This window comes from Rutidosis leptorrhynchoides, chromosome 4, assembly GCF_046630445.1.
Source record: "Rutidosis leptorrhynchoides isolate AG116_Rl617_1_P2 chromosome 4, CSIRO_AGI_Rlap_v1, whole genome shotgun sequence".
Taxonomy (NCBI): domain Eukaryota; kingdom Viridiplantae; phylum Streptophyta; class Magnoliopsida; order Asterales; family Asteraceae; genus Rutidosis; species Rutidosis leptorrhynchoides.
Window position 1 is genome coordinate 643,144,484 of NC_092336.1, and position 16,603 is coordinate 643,161,086.

A 16,603-nucleotide genomic window follows, 5' to 3' on the forward strand; every position below is an offset into this window, starting at 1 on the left:
TTCGTTTTTTTTAATGAAAAAGGAATTCTTAATTCTATCATTCATGACATATATGTTACGTCACCTACTGAGTTGATTAACATATTTACATAATTATTTTCACCTGTTGTAACTTAAGTGAGAAAACGAGTATATGACCGGATGGCTTTTTAAAACCATCCACCTAATTATATCCATGACATGTGGCGGGAGGAAACCGCATTGGAAAAACTACGTACCCTTGAGGATCGAACCCTTAACCTTTACCATCCACCGATTACCCGAATAATCAAGTTACCACTCAGGTAATGCATAAATTTCATAAAATATATGGAATGAGTTGGATTAGTTTGATGTTATTCCAAAAAAAAAAAAAATAATAATAATAATAATAATTATTGTTGTATTAGTTATAAGAATTTATTCTAATGCCAACCTAAAGCTTATAAATAATTACTATAATTATATTTATTATTTATTATAAATTATAATAAATAATAACTATATTATATTAACGACAAGTAAGAAAGTTTATATCGACTTCTAATAATTTAAAATCTGATGATTATATCAGAATGACTCAATGGCTTAATAATCTTATATTAATAATGAAATTGTAATAATAATATTATAATTTGTACGTGGTCTGGTAGCAAATTAAAAAAAAAAAAAAATTGTCGACACTTTACATTTTTATATAATGAAATAATTATGCAATTCTTTATTTATTAGTAGGATTTATGGCACATTAAATTAAATACATATTGACACCTACTATAATGTAGGCTGAGGTCAATCCACAAAACTCAGATATATATATATATATATATATATATATATATATATATATATATATATATATATATATATATATATATATATATATATATATATATATATATATATATTAATAATAATATAATATATGAACAGGACCAAAACATGGTCACAAAAATAACTTAAAAATGCAAGTGATGAAAACTTGTCTGAAAAAAGTGAAAATCTGACTAAATGAGTATAAAATATTACAGTTGTGTATAGTACAGTAAATAATAAAGCAGTGAGTTATAGTAACCGGGTAGTACTAATTTCCGAAAGTGAATTGGCTGGTTCGTGGATTGACCACAGCAGATGTGGATGTGGATGAAGATGAAGAGGAGATGGCATTGGACCTGTCGAATTCTTGTTTGTCCTCGGTGTAAGCTTTGTTTAGAGCTTCTTGAACTTGACTGTACTTTTGCTTCTTTAATTCTTGCTCTTCCGGAGTTGTGTTTTTCCTTTTCCATTCATCTACTTCTTGTGTGTCAACTATCTTATTTAGTACTTCTGAGCATCGAGGAAAAAACCGTTTCCCTAGTTCCACTGCCAACAAAAATGTTCCCCGCTTTTAAATTAATATAATGATAATGATTCAAACAAACTCAATGTCATTTGGACCAAAAGTGCTAAAGTAATTAATTGGAGTACCTGTTTTAGAGAGTGCTGTTAACCTGGCCAAATGCTCCTCTTTGATCAAGAAAGGTGCATCATTCAAATCCATGGTTAACTGTGCATTTGCCAAATTCTGGGAATATACACTTTCTAGTGTGAACTCACACGTCCCATCAACTTGCGCAATCTCCATCGCAACCTTCGCTTCCGTCGGAAATAGAAGGCTCGCCAATGCAACTAAAATATATATATATATTTTTTTTTTTTTAAATCCAGTGCCAAAAGTTACATATTTTTAGTTAACAGGGGCTTCATAAAAAATTATCATAAAACTACAATTTTGACCCGTTACAACCCACCCATTTTGAAGTTTGATAGTAAAGAAAAAAATGTACCTCTATTTTCAAGATACAACAACTTGACACGCAAATCATCTCCTGCCATAGCTAGAGAAGCAGAAGCCTCTCCTAGCAACGGGTTTCGTCTTTCTGCTTGTTCAAGTATCTCAATGCACAATCGTCCTTTGCTACACTCTCTACCTTCCTCAGTTGACTTATAATAGTCAATCGCTCTCGTGAGTCTCTTTGAAATCTGAAGTGCTTTTCTTCCATCCGGGGTAGGATCAGTAGGGCGGGCCCCCTTTGTGAGAAGAGATACAATGATATTCGGTTCTTTTCTCATTGCAGCAACGTGAAGTACACTATACCCCCTTGAGTTTTTATGATTCACATCTGCAAGTGCCAAATCAAGCAACTCTGTTGTCGTTTTAGCATCAGCATAAGCGACAGCATAGTGAAGAGCACAGGAACCGTCTAAAGACGTATGGCCTTCTCTTAGTAACATTGTGACTAATTCAACGTCATCTGAATCGAGAGCTCTGTGGACCCGTTTTACGTGCTTGTCTGGGAAACTATTGCTTCCGGGCTTGTCCAAACCAAGGTTAAACCGAGAATCAATAATTTGTTTGACTATCTGTTCTGGCAAAGCTTTATCGAGAGTTACAAAGTCAACGTTAGATTTGACTAATATGTTGATACATTTTGAAAGAAGTTCCTCGCATGATTGACCACATGTGTTTGCAACTGATAGGATTACTAGAATGTCGTCGGCTGAAGCCTTGTCAAGAATGTCTAGCAGACGCCTCTACACATTATCAAATCAAACTTATAATTATTAGAATTAAATTTTAAATATAAATTTGTTTTCAACAGGAGATAAAGCAAGGCAACTTACTGCCACAAGGGTTACTGTCAATTGATTATGTTTATTTGTGTCAAATTGTTCAAATATCATCCTTCAATGGATCGATTACTTCATTAATTATATATAATCAGAATATAATTACAACAACGACCTAGGAGAAACACATCCAAAGACTACGTAGTATCTCCTACACCAACTAGTAAAAAACTACTGATTTGTAATACTCCTTATATAAATAGTCCAAATTCTGAGTATTACAACTAGAAGCAGAGCATCATAAGCACATCCAAATTTTTTAATGTTATCTGGTTCTGATCATAAGCATAACAGGTGTGGACTAAACAAAAATTGTACGTAGCTTTTTAACAAGACATAGTTGTTATTTAACCACAAAAACTTAGGTATGCAACTCTAATTTAGGATTTGGAAGTAGTTTGCAAATATACCTGCCACAAAGCAACCATTTCAGGGATCTGAAAAATGTGGAAAGCGTAGACCAGCTCCACCATAAAATCGACAGCGGGGCGACAGGCTTCATGTGAACATTCTTCATCAACACAGGCACATATATCTTTAGGCAAACCCATTATTTTACCACTGTAAATATACTTCAACGCACATATCAACGATTCATATCCAATTTCATAATCACAACCCAATTCCTTCATCTTCAATTTCACATTTTTATCACAAAATTTATTCTTGAAAAACGGGCTACGACCTGACAATATACACCGGTGGACAGGGATTTCCCGGCCACCGGAAAGTATAATTTTGGCATCGGAGAATGAATTAGCAGGCTCCAACAAGATTGATTCTAGGGTTTCTGATAGACGATTAAGAGCAGAAACATTAGGTAGTTCAAGGGTGGTACCCGCATATGAAACACCGCTGCTCCCACTTATTATATCAGTTGAATCAGAAAAACCAGTTCGATTATCCATCAAGAATCAAAAATTGATCAAAAACTGGAAACTATACAATACAACAATCGATCAAGAGACTGTGGAATAGTATGTGGGTGTTAATTTAGAGATTGACCCAGTATTGATTAGAGTGAAATTGAGCTATTGGCGACCATTTATGTTAAGAAAAAAAAAAAAAAAAGGTAAGATCTTTGGGGAAAATGGATTGAGAGGGTTGATTGGTCAACTGGGGTTTGTTTGAATTTGGTGTACATGTGAGGTTTGGATGCATGATGTGTCTCTGTATATTTTATTTTTATTTTTATTTTATTTTAAATAAAAATAATATAATATTAGTAATCAGGATGATGAAGTCAGAAGTGTGAGATAAGGAGGTGATGACAATAGCTTATTGGGGGATAAAAGCAGATGAAATTTCTGCTTCAAAAAATCTGGGTATCATATTATTGGGTAATGAATGAATGAATGATGATGATTTGTCCCTTGTTTAATGGGCTTGGTGTGTGTGGGCCCTACTTGGAGTCAGGGGGTCCCCTTTTGCTTGTCTATTGGGCTTGAAAGATTTTACTTTCCCTCTGACCTGTGACTCCTACCGGGAGCCTGGTTTATGGGGTAGAACATGGTCAAGATCACGAGAGCCACGTCTGGGATTATGGCCTATGTGTGACATGTAGCATAATTTATGCGAAGGAGACCTATCGTATAATTTTTGTTAATCAAATGATTCATAAGTGCTTGGGAGATTCTTTACCCTTTTATAATGGGTGATGATATATACACAACCACTTTTTACACATACACAACTAAATATGCTTTACAGTGTTGTACTGTATAATACTATAAAGCATATTGTATAATACTATAAAGCATATTTGGTTGTGTATGTGTAAAAAGTGGTTGTGTACATATCACTTCCCTTTTATAATATGGGTAAAATTATCAAATAGAACACGAATATTGGAATGTCAGTATTCAAATAATCTGAATAGAAAACACCTCGTGTGTTTTAGAAAATCGAGTCTAAACCAAGTTGGACTAGAAAGTAACTAGTTACTTGGATCATTCATGCTAATAGTTATAAGATGGTTGCTAACATAATCTTGTGTTTTTAGCTCATGTGTTAGTGGTCTGCTTTTTTTAGCCATATGTCACGAGTTCAACTCTCGTAGAGTGCAGCATTGCACACAAAGTTGTCCATTTACCATTGAAATCCATTCAAGGGTACCTTCCGCACATCCCGTTGTGGGGTAGTGAGAAGGGGAGGTTTTTCCGCTCATGCCCTCGGAATAGGTCGAGTTTCCTCCTGAGCAGCAGTTGAGGACAAGTTATGCAATTGGGGTAGATGAACGCGTCGGTGGTTATGTCTCCCTAGATGATCTCGTACTACTGATAAAAAAAAAATGGTTGTTGACACGATGTTTTATGATCTAGTGGGAATTATTATATTTTCACAAACAACCACTCATTTATATTATGTGCTTATTTTTCTTTAAATATTTAATGCTATTCATATTAACACCAAAATGATATAAGTAACCTCTAAAATCCTATAACCAAACATTGTTTATCATTCTTAAAACGTCTTCCTTTTAACTATCACGTCATTACTTAATTTTCTTTTATATATATTTTAACCAACACAAAAAAGAAAAAAGAAAAAAATTAAATTATACAAATAATCATATTAAAAAAAACATTTTTATCAAAAAAACAACGGTCACATATTTTTTTTTCTAAAAAAAAGACATAATTAAAAGTGTAAGCATATATATCCTTCAATACTAAACGTTATAAACTAAAAACGAATACATTATTAAATCGTATCATAAAATACGAATTCAATATTATTTATTGATCATGTCATTACTCGTGTTCCCGTCCTCATCACTACCCTCGTCATCGTAATTATGTTACAATCTTCAAGAATAACAAAATACAATGTTATAGGTTGCCGCATAGGGTTTGCTCGTTCTTTGATTCCATCTCATTCCTCTTCTTTGTTTACATACACGAATTTTTCCATAACTTTTTTGAAGTACATCACGTCCGGCTGTTCGAAAGGTACAATTTAAAAAAAAAAAAAACGAATACAGTTTGCGATAAATCCATCTCGCCAACATCAAGGTTTTCAAGCAATTTTCTTTCTCTAATCACGTATCACTTTTTGGCGAGCGAAAAATGACCTCCGTAATAAACATCCATCGAAACAATAATGGGTGCCATGGGCAATTTTGTGTAAAAATTAGAAGGTTATTTGGTGGACGTTGTGTAAAAAGAAATAGAGTAAAGAATGAATTTGAAGGTGTAGTTGTCAATAAAATGAAGTTGTTTATATATAGCGATAAATATAAAGTTTATTTTTTTTTAAAATGAAAAACGACCGTTGAAGGCTCAAACGATTGTTTTTGTGGACCTCGTCAACTTAAACGTTTCGCCAAATCCATGGTGATGTCCGGTGACGAGCCGGTGCCTATGGCACCATGCGGGTGGCGAACTGGTGGCGACGGGTAATGAAGCCATAGGTAGTGATCTTACTATCGTTATCTGATTGTTGTTATTAAGTAAAAATACCGTCTAGGATCATATGTTTTGTTTCATGGAGACTACAAACCCTAAAATGCTTACTAACGCCAACAGACTTAGACTTGCAATCGTACGTAAACCTAACCTAACCTAATCTTTCAATACTCTCCCGTAATTCAAACGGTAAACTCGCTACACACAACAACACTTGTTATTACTACATATATTAAAAGCCACCTCTATTGATTTCGTTTTAATTAATCAAATAACATTGAGTATTTTCTTTTTATTTTAATATAAATAAAATACATACTTGAGATTAATAATAAGTGATTTATATATATAATATATATACTAATGGTTAATTTGGGGTATTGTTTTTCGTTAATTTCACTAAGAATAAAATGAATGTGACGCATATAGTTTTTTTTACAAATTATCGATGTGAGAATGTAATTGTAAATCATTAATATAATATTATATACATAAAGTAAAACAGTCTGTTACTACAAATGATTTCCGCAACAACGGGTGGTAAACAAATTGTATATACTAATAGTCACTCATTCTATTGTCGTTTCATGTCAGAAGACGACATTTTTTTTTTCTTCATTTTTTTTCCCTCTTTTTACTTTTTTTCATTTTAAAAGAAATTCAATCCATTTAATAAAATGTATATATATGTTTTTCTAACTTTGCATTTAATAAAAAGTTCATACCAATCGTGAATGTTTTAAGAAGATCACGCTTTGCAGCCGATGAAGTTATTGTCGTACTGATTTGAGGCTGTATATAAAGGTCCATAGTTATATTATATATGTTATATTAGATAATTGTTTAAAATAGTGTAACGTAGTGTTTCATATACGATCGATCATTTTTATACAAACATGATCAATCATTTTGGTAACAAAAGTTTGAAAATGTTTGTTTTGCTTTGTATAACGTTTGTGTTTTAAAATTATTATTTCTAAAGCGTTCTAAAACTGTTTATTTTTACAACATTCATAAAGAACATATTTTGTTTAAACATAAAAAATATTCTTATAACGTATGCATGTACAATTATACTCATTGCTTCTCAATTCTATTGTGTGGCACTCCCTAAATGAAAAAGATACATAGTTATAATATAATTTGTAGACAAATTTTTTTAATACACATAAACATCAAACTTTTTTAGAAAAAAACAAAACAACAAGCATATGCACGTACAACGATCAAATTAACAAAGTGCGGAAGAACAAAACAATATTTGATATTAAGATTTAACACTTTTGTCAATGACATGAAGTATCTAATGTAAAAAACTTGATCATATTTAGCTCCATGTTATTGCGTGATTGATCATATATAACTAAAAACTGTTCAACGATTTATAATTACAACACGCACATTGATGATTGTACAAAAATTACAATAAATGAAAACTAATAAAAAAATGTTAACAAGATTTTCATTTAAAAGGATAAAATGATTTGCATTGTTAATATATGGTGTCACCACTTTGCTGAAAAATAGAAAACGTTATTTAATAATATTGGTAACTAAAAAGAAATGTAACATTTTTCTTTTTCGAAGACCACTCCTAACCGAGTGTCACATTTCATCTGTTAGTGTAGGTGTCATTTTTGACGAAAACTAACGCCGGTTTACCCTGCATTAGCTTTTGACACGATGGAGGGTTACTCAGCGGGGTGACGAATTTGTGTTTGAGCGTGAGAATTGGTTTTAACCAATCATAATTGAAGACTCTTTTTGTATATTTATTTATTTTATTTGTTACCATTCAATTTTCAACCATATTTTAACACATCACTCTACAAATATTTAACAAATAATTTTTGACCTTTTGAGTTAATTAAGGTTAAATACAGTAACAGTCAAAAACCCGATTTTTCGAAGAAAAAAAAAAAAAAAAGTTAGCATTTGACTCTGATGTCACAATCAAGAATATAAATGGTTTAAGAGCACATTGCTTTTAACACAAACTCATTTAAAAAATTAATGTAACATCGTCTAAAAATAAAGTGAATGACAACGATTTCAAAACAAAAGGTGTTGATATTTTCACCATTATTTTTTAGTGAACTACTATAACTATACATTAATGATTTGTACAGTAAAACTCATTAATGAATAGCTGTAGTGAATTTATCAAAAATCATGTTTGAAATATCATTAAAAGGAATGACCACAAACTCATTTAGGAAAGAAAAATTACTTGAATGGTCCATGTGTTTTACACCACATTTTGCCTGGAGTCCCCGAATTTTTATTTTGACTTGACTGGTCCTTGTGATTTACAAATGTTACGTATGTGGTTCCTCTGCCAAACGTCCGTCCAAGTCAACCGTTAAGTATTAGCATGTGCCAAGTACATGAGGGTAGTTTTGTCATTTTACCTCGCAAAATTACTTAAGTGGTCCCTGTGTTTTACCAAACATTTCAAGCAGAGTCCTTGTGTTATTTTTTGACTTAGGTGGTCCCTGTGTTTTGCACAATATTTCATGTGTTTTCGATTCGTGTTTTCATTTCATGTTTACGATACATGTTTCGGTTCGCGTTTTCGGTTCACATTTTCGATTTCATTTTGTGTTATCGAATTGCGTTTTGGGTTCGATCTATCGTTTCACATTTTTTCGCATTTTCGTTTCGTGTTTTCGTTTCATGCTTTCAGTTCTTTTTTCGGGTTTGCGCTTTTGATTCACGTTTTCAACTCGGATTTTCGATTTCCCTTCTCGTCATCGAATCGTGTTTCCGATTTCCGGTATCGTTTCACATTTTTTTTCGAAAATGCCACTCGAAAACTCGAACCGAAAAAGAAAACACGAAACAAAATTGCGAAAAAAGTGAAACGATACCGGGAATCAGAAACGCGATTCGATAACGAGGAGCAAATCGAAAATCCGCGTTGAAACGCGAATCGAAAATGCAAACAAAAAATGCGAACCGAAAAAGAGAACTGAAAAATCAAACGAAGACACAAAATGAAAATGCAAAAAAATGTTAAATGATAAAGTGAGCCCAAATCGCGATTCGATAATGCGAAATGAAATCGAAAACAAAAACCGAAACGTGAATCGTAAACGTGATCATAAAGCGCAAATCGAAAACATATGAAATATTGTGTAAAACATAGGGATCACCTAAGTAAAAAATAACACAAGGACTGTGCTTGAAATATTTTGTAAAACACAGGGACCACCGAAGTGAAAAATAACACAAGGACTCTGCATGAAATATTTTGTAAAACACAGGGACCACTCAAGTAATTTTTGTAAAACACATGGACCACTCAAGTAATTTTTCGAGGTAAAATGACAAAACTATCCTCATGTGCTTAGCACATGTTAATATTTAACGATTGACTTGGACGGACGTTTGGCAGAGGGACCGTCTACGTAACATTTGTAAATCACAAGGACCAATCAAGTCAAAATAGAAATTCAGGAACTCCCGACGAAATATGATGTAAACACATGGACCATTCAAGTAATTTTTTCTTTAGGAAATAATTCACTTTATATTATAGAAAAATAAAAATTGAAACGACAACGTTACAACACTAAACGAATCATTTGTCTTTCACAGATAGTATTAACAAGAAAATTTTGACGACGTTTTCTAATTTGAGTTCCATAACATCCTTGCAATACAAAACAAGTCGTACCATGCTTTATTGTTTAAAAGAGACTCATAATTTTTGCTCAACAAAGACATACGGAGTATAACTTAAGGAGTCCTTTATCCTCGTATCAATATAAACATCACCAATTAGACCGAAAGAAAGAACATCTGATTGAATAAGCAAAATGATATACAATTTACAAATAAATCAACCAAATTAACCTCATTACAAAAGCAGATATAAGGGTTGGTAATCTCAATCTTGATGATTGTGAGTTTTTGTAGATGAAATTTTTTCCAACCTTTTTCCAATGGAAGCTCGGAATCCACCATCCTTTTTAGGCGGGGAAGTATATTCACATCCCTTCTTTGGTGGGGAAATGTACGGATCATAATCTTTCTTTGGATGAATTGTGTCAACAAGCGCCTCAAACTCTTCCTTTGCTCGCTCGAAAATACTTGGACCTCTAAATTCGCCTATCGGAGTGTTTACATCAATATCATCTCCCCTTCCATGAGTTTCTTTACGATTACGAGGTGATGTTTCTTTTCTGAATCCACCTCTTACTTCCACCTTCAAACTATTCACTGCAATCACATTTATTCAAACTTTATAAATTTTGTTGACAACTTTTGGATGTGCCGTTAATAAATTTAAATTCACCACAAGAATATGAATTTGAACTCATCCTTGTAAATTTGAAACAACCATTTGATATTTAAATAACAATAATTAATAAAGTCCAGATCCAAATAGGCTCTACACTTATAATATGTTTTTGGTTATGAATTAGTACTTCCAGAAAAAGGACATTGAGATTAGTACCTGGAGATCCATTGTGTTCTGAATCTGCCATTGAAGGTATTGGTGCTAATTCAAAAAAGAATGACTTTTATAGTTTTTAATTAAGGATTTTTAAGAATGTGTTAAAAATAAAATCTGTGTTTTACCATAAAACAAGGATTGCCTATAAATGCATCCTCATGTTACAGCCAACCAAATTGATAGTAGCTAGCCTCTCCCATATTTGTGAATTGTTAGATTACTCTCAACCATGACATTTGTCATGGAACTACATTGGTGTCATATCAGCGTCACCTCAACAATTTTTTCCTTTCACTTTATCAATCACATTCACTAACATCCATCACACCAATTACATTGACTTCACTTCAACCTTTTATTTTATAATGATTTTATTATTATTATTATTATTATTATTATTATTATTATTATTATTATTATTATTATTATTATTATTATTATTATCTTTATTTTTTTAAATTGTTCTTTCTAACGGCTAGTTTTCAAACTTTTTTTTTCTTTCAAAAAACGACCAGTTTTTCATTTCTTCTATAAATACTCTCACATAACTCAAATCCTTTCACACATTTCACTTCTCAACTCAAAAACCAAAACACACCAAACTACTCAAAAATGTTGACATTTCGCCGATTATTGTTGCATTTGATGTGCGTTACGGAGGTGACTTCCATAATGAAATGAAACTTTATAAGTTCGGTAAAAAAATGTCATTCGAAAGGAATTGATGTTCGTTACGTTGGTTTACAGGATCTTCTAGCATTTTTGAAAGAAAAGGTTCCGTGCGAACACACGGATGTGCTGTATTTTGAAGATGATTGTGATCCTAAATTTAAAGGCCAACTCTCTTCGTACCGATGATCAATTGTACGATATAAAAGATACCCTAGATGAGCGTTCAAAATGCATTTCTCTTTATTTGGTTTTCGAAGATGAAGAGACATTGGGTTAGCTTTTCCTTCTCGATCTCGGGGAAAATGTCTTCTAGGAGCTTTAGGTATAGAGACAACTTCGTTTTCGGCTTCATCTTCTTCTAAAAAATCGATGGCTTCGAGTGCTTGAAGTGGATTGTATGCATTTGCAATAGCTAACGCCTTTCATAATTTTCATCATCTCGATTCATACTCGAAACTTTATAAAAGTATATATTTTTTTTGTTTGAGTGGTATTTTGTAGCAAGTTGCAAAAGACGTGATACGGGGTCGAGACTCTCAGGTCCTAAAAAGGTCGAGACGTTCGAGACGGGGTCGAGACGGACGTTGACCAAAGTTGACTTTTAAATATATAAGTATATAAATGTATATATGTGTACATATTTTAAAGCCAAAAAATTTAATTGACTAATTTGTACCCAGAATCGCTATTACCGTTAATATAATACAGATAATTCAACCTAAAATACGACAAATTTGACCGATTTTACCGAATTTCTGGCTTTTCCGATTTTTGAGAGACTTTGACCCGATTTTTCAACTTTGACCCGAATTTTGACCGTTGACTGTCATATTAGACGGTTTTCTTCGAGACAGGACGGGCTAGTCACCAAACCGTCGCAACCATGGGCGAAGTTACTTGGGGACAGAAGGGGGCGCCCACCCCCAGTCGATTTTGAAATTCTAGTGGAAAAATTTTAGATTTTCCGGCTTTGTCCCTAGTGGATATTTTTTGCTCAAAAACTTATATATTTTGCTCCAAAAACTTCAAATTTTGCTAAAAAAAACCTCCAAAATTTGCCTCAAAACCTTCAAAATTTGTCCAAAAACATCAATATTTTGCCTAAAAATCCCCATTTTTTGCCCCAAAACCTTTATATTTTGCCTAAAAACTCCATTTTTGCCTCAAAATTCTCCTAAATTTGCTTCAAAACCTTAACATTTTGTCAAAAAATATCCATATTTTGCCTAGAAACCATGATTTTTTTGCCTAAAAACCTCCATTTTCCCCCAAAAACTTCCATATTTTGCCCAAAAAAGTTGCTACGATTTTAATTTTTTTTCGCCCCCGATGAAAAAAAATCATGCTTCCGCCACTGGTCGCAACGGGCATCGCAACAACTCAAGACGGGGTGTTTTGCAACAGTGGTTTGTAGTATAAAATTATGAATAAGGGTAGTAGTATATAACTATATATAGAGAAAGATATTATATAAAAAAATCACCAACAATAATCTAACGGGAAATTGTACAAAATACACTTTTTTAATGTCTTCAAACAAAATACACTTTTTTTAAAAAAAATGTCTTTTTACACCATTCAGTAGATGGAAATTTTGTCTACCACCTTTATCTGTCGTCAGTCGACACCTACAACAAGGTAGTAGACAATAACAACAAGGCAGTAGACGGTCAGCTACCTTGTAATTGGCTGTCTACTGCTTTGTTCTCACTGTCTACTACCTTATTGTTACTGTCTACTACTTTGTAAAAATGGTAGTAGACGACAGATAAAGGTGGTAGATAAAATTTCCGTCTACTGAATGGTGTAAAAAGATAATTTTTTTAAAAAAGTGTATTTTGTTTGAAGGCATTAAAAAAGTGTATTTTAATCAATTTCCCTAATCTAAAGGCCATAATTTTTTTCTATCTTTTAATTGAATGCAGGCCCGACCCGGTGCAACCTGCTCATTTGCACAGGGCCCCGAATTTTTAAGGGCCCAATAACGTTGTATAAGTTGTTCAGGCCCATAGGACACTATTTAAGATCCGACATTTTGCAAGCTGAAAAGAAAGTTGGGGCATGATGAAACAGGCCCAACTTTTGTTACTTTTTCATTTGCACCAAGGGCCTTTAATTTATAGATTATATTTAGTTGTATATAAACCGATGTGGGATGCCAATATAGCGAGTACTTACCATTTTCAAATTATTACTCATATTTCTTGAACGAATTTCTAAAAAAATTACAATATATTAATATTTTTTATTTTGAAACGATGTTTACAATTAATAATGAGTAATTCATGAAGGCTTATACATTGTACTTCGAACGAATACATTTTCATTGGTTAGATAAAACATAATAGATCGTTAAAGTATATGATTATGCCTTTAATAGTTCTTTTAAAAGATAATATATTTAACTGTATTAAAGTCACTCATTTTTTATCTTCTTAAGGTTTAACATATATTTACTTAATAAAAAATGACTCCACAATTAGTTGTACAATTGAAATTTAAAGCTCTAAAAGTGATGTGTTACTAGCTTGTTTACAGTACGTAGTCGGGGCCTTTTTTAACTGTTTCGCTCGGGGCATCATAAAACTCAGGACCGGCCCTGATTGAATGTAGCGTGCTTCAAAGTGTCAACCCACACCATAACCAACCACGGTGCACCAACGGCGGAGCCAACCGCGAGTGCTAGCAACAGCCCGTTGCTATCGGTCTTAACACTAACAAATATCCTAATATCACTTTAAAAACAGTCTTACATTTCAAAAAAGTAACATATTCTTCTCCGTAAATAGTCAAACATAATATGTCCAAATCATAATCATAAATCATAAATCATAAATAAATACTACGTATTTGATTTAAAAGGTGATTTGGAATATAAGTGTATGTAATAATAATATTATATGGGTTGGGCTCCCTCATTGGCCCATCGTGAATCGTGATTTATAAAAAATTTCCTTACTTTTCGAAAAAAAATAAAAAAAAAAAAATAATAATAATATTATATAAGTATTAATAATAATAATAATAATAATAATAATAATAATAATAATAATAATAATAATAATAATAATAATAATAATAATAATAATAATAAGATTCTTACTGAATGGAAAGGAGGAAAACACACACAGAATTATGCGACGACTAAATCTGAAGTGATAAAAATTTGTTTTGTGTGGATGAGAGCTGTGCAGAGCAGAGATAATAATAATATTTTTGGGATGCCCACAAGTTGTTTGTTAAAAGTCCTCAATGAGTTTTATCTTGGCTTCATGGTTTTAATTATATTACGGTGTATGAGGTTTTTGCATCTGTCTTTTTAGCTATGCACTACAACTAAAGTTTGTGTGTAGCTATGTCACATGCCGCTGTGAAGTTTCATTGTCCCTTTGTGGGTCTTAGTGGCTGTCAAAATGGGAGTGAAAATGGGCTTGTTAGAAGTTCTCTTATCAAGCATCTTAGTGATCGTCATTGTGGTATCGATGCGCGGGATATCACTCGACATTCTCTTACTTCTAATTTGGGTGTTTATACTGAGGCTGATGTTACCTTTAGGCGTATGGGGATTTGGTTATGTGGTGTTTGCTACAAAACACACACGGTACGTGCTAAGTGCCGTCATGGTAGGGGCCCAGATGTGCCTCCCCCCGATGAGGGAAATGGTGTTGTTCGTTTTGTACTTCATAATTTTACCAAGCCACTAGCCCCCTCTTCTCCTGCTCGACTTTGTATTGAGGATGGTTCGGTGCGTGATCATAACGATGGCTTTGATGTGGCTCTCCTTGATCGTTTGTTCTCTAAGGGGTTTCGCACGGTTAAGTCTATCCCTCCCAAGTGTCGTTTGGGGTTTTCTCGAGTTTTGAAAGGTGCTCTTGATAAGGTGGTCTCTAAGCCTGATGACATTTCTAGTTGGGTCTCTTTGTTGGTGTTACCCCTTTGTACCCTTAAAACCTTTCGGCCACGGAGTTGTCGTGAGTCTAGGTCTTCGATAAAGCGTCGGCATCAGGAAGAGATTATTTCCCGTGCTATTTGCTCTGGGGACAGCGGGTGGAAGTTTACAGCTTGTGAGGGAGTATTTGGCAGAGGATTCTCCTATGTTGTCAGTGGTTGATGATGAGGTCCTTGATTTGGAAGAGCGTAATATTAAGCAGTGTCGTAGGAAGATTTGTGATGGCCATTACACCGCTGCAGTTCGTGTTCTTTCTTCATCAGGCGTTGCTCCTTATAATGATGCCACGCTGGCGGACTTGCTATCTAAGCATCCTTCTGCTATAGCTCCATCCTTGCCTGATATGCCGGTTGATCACCTACACCTTGTTACGACTTCTGCTGTTGTTTTGGGCCACATTAAAAGTTTTCCTCGGGGCACATCATGTGGTAGGGATGGTTTACGTGCACAACACCTTATGGATTGCTTGAGTGGTGCTGCTGTGGCAGTCTCGGATGAGTTGGTTAGCTCTATTACCGGGGTCGTTAATCTCTTTCTAGTTGGAAGGTGCCCTATGGAATTAGGAGAGTATATAGCTAGTGCTCCCCTCACACCGCTTGTCAAGCCCGGCGGTGGTATTCGTCCTATAGCTGTGGGTACTGTTTAGAGACGTCTTGTTTCGAAGGTTGGCGCTGCTATGGTTGGCCAGTCTTTGGGAAGTTACTTCGATGGTCTTCAATTTGGTGTTGGTGTTTCTTCAGGTGGTGAGGCTATTCTTCATGCTGTGAATCGGTTGATTGAGGATCGTGGCTCTGATGTTGGCCTCTCTATGTTATTAGTTGATTTTCAAAATGCATTCAATCTTGTTGATCGTACGTTCATGTTACGTGAAGTTCGCCGCCTTTGTCCGAGCATTTCTCAGTGGGTTGAATTTTGCTACTCTAATCTAGCAAGATTGTATTATGGGAACCACACCTTATGGTCTTCTCAGGGGGTGCAACAGGGTGATCCCCTTGGTCCGCTGCTTTTTGCTTTGGTCTTACAACCCTTGGTTTCTAAAATCAGAGATAATTTTGAGATTTGTCTTCAGGCGTGGTATTTGGATGATGGCACTATTATTGGGGACACTTTGGTGGTGGGGAAGGTTTTGCAGTTGATTATGGGGGATGGGCCTCGTTTTGGGCTACATCTCAACGTTGAAAAAACAGAAATTTTCTGGCCTACGGAGGACCCTCGCAGCAGGCAAGTAGGTGTCTTTCCTCCTAATATTGCTCGACCTTTAAATGGTGTTAAGTTGCTTGGGGCCCCCGCAAGTTCCGATCTTGGTTTTAGTAGTGAACTGGTGATGCAAAGGGTGACCAAGTCCGTTGCGCTTATGGATAAGGTTGCTAAGCTTGATGATCCTCAGTGTGAGTTGTTGTTGCTTAGGGCATGTACGGGAGTTTCTAAACTCTACTTTACCTTGCGTACTTGTCCTCCTAGTAT

The 16,603-nt window shown here is 34.2% G+C and overlaps 1 protein-coding gene across 1 annotated transcript; it reads right to left on the reverse strand.

Annotated features, from left to right (window-relative positions):
* Nucleotides 1-1,020: 1,020 nt before the first annotated feature.
* On the reverse strand, nucleotides 1,021-3,708 carry LOC139904354 (BTB/POZ domain and ankyrin repeat-containing protein NPR1). Its single transcript, XM_071886293.1, has 4 exons — nucleotides 3,060-3,708; nucleotides 1,806-2,553; nucleotides 1,447-1,647; nucleotides 1,021-1,341 (listed from the first exon to the last, which is right to left on the reverse strand). The coding sequence occupies exons 1-4, from the start codon at nucleotides 3,555-3,557 to the stop codon at nucleotides 1,064-1,066; spliced, it is 1,725 nt and encodes a 574-aa protein (XP_071742394.1). The 5' UTR covers nucleotides 3,558-3,708; the 3' UTR covers nucleotides 1,021-1,063.
* Between the last annotated feature and the right edge of the window lie 12,895 nt (nucleotides 3,709-16,603).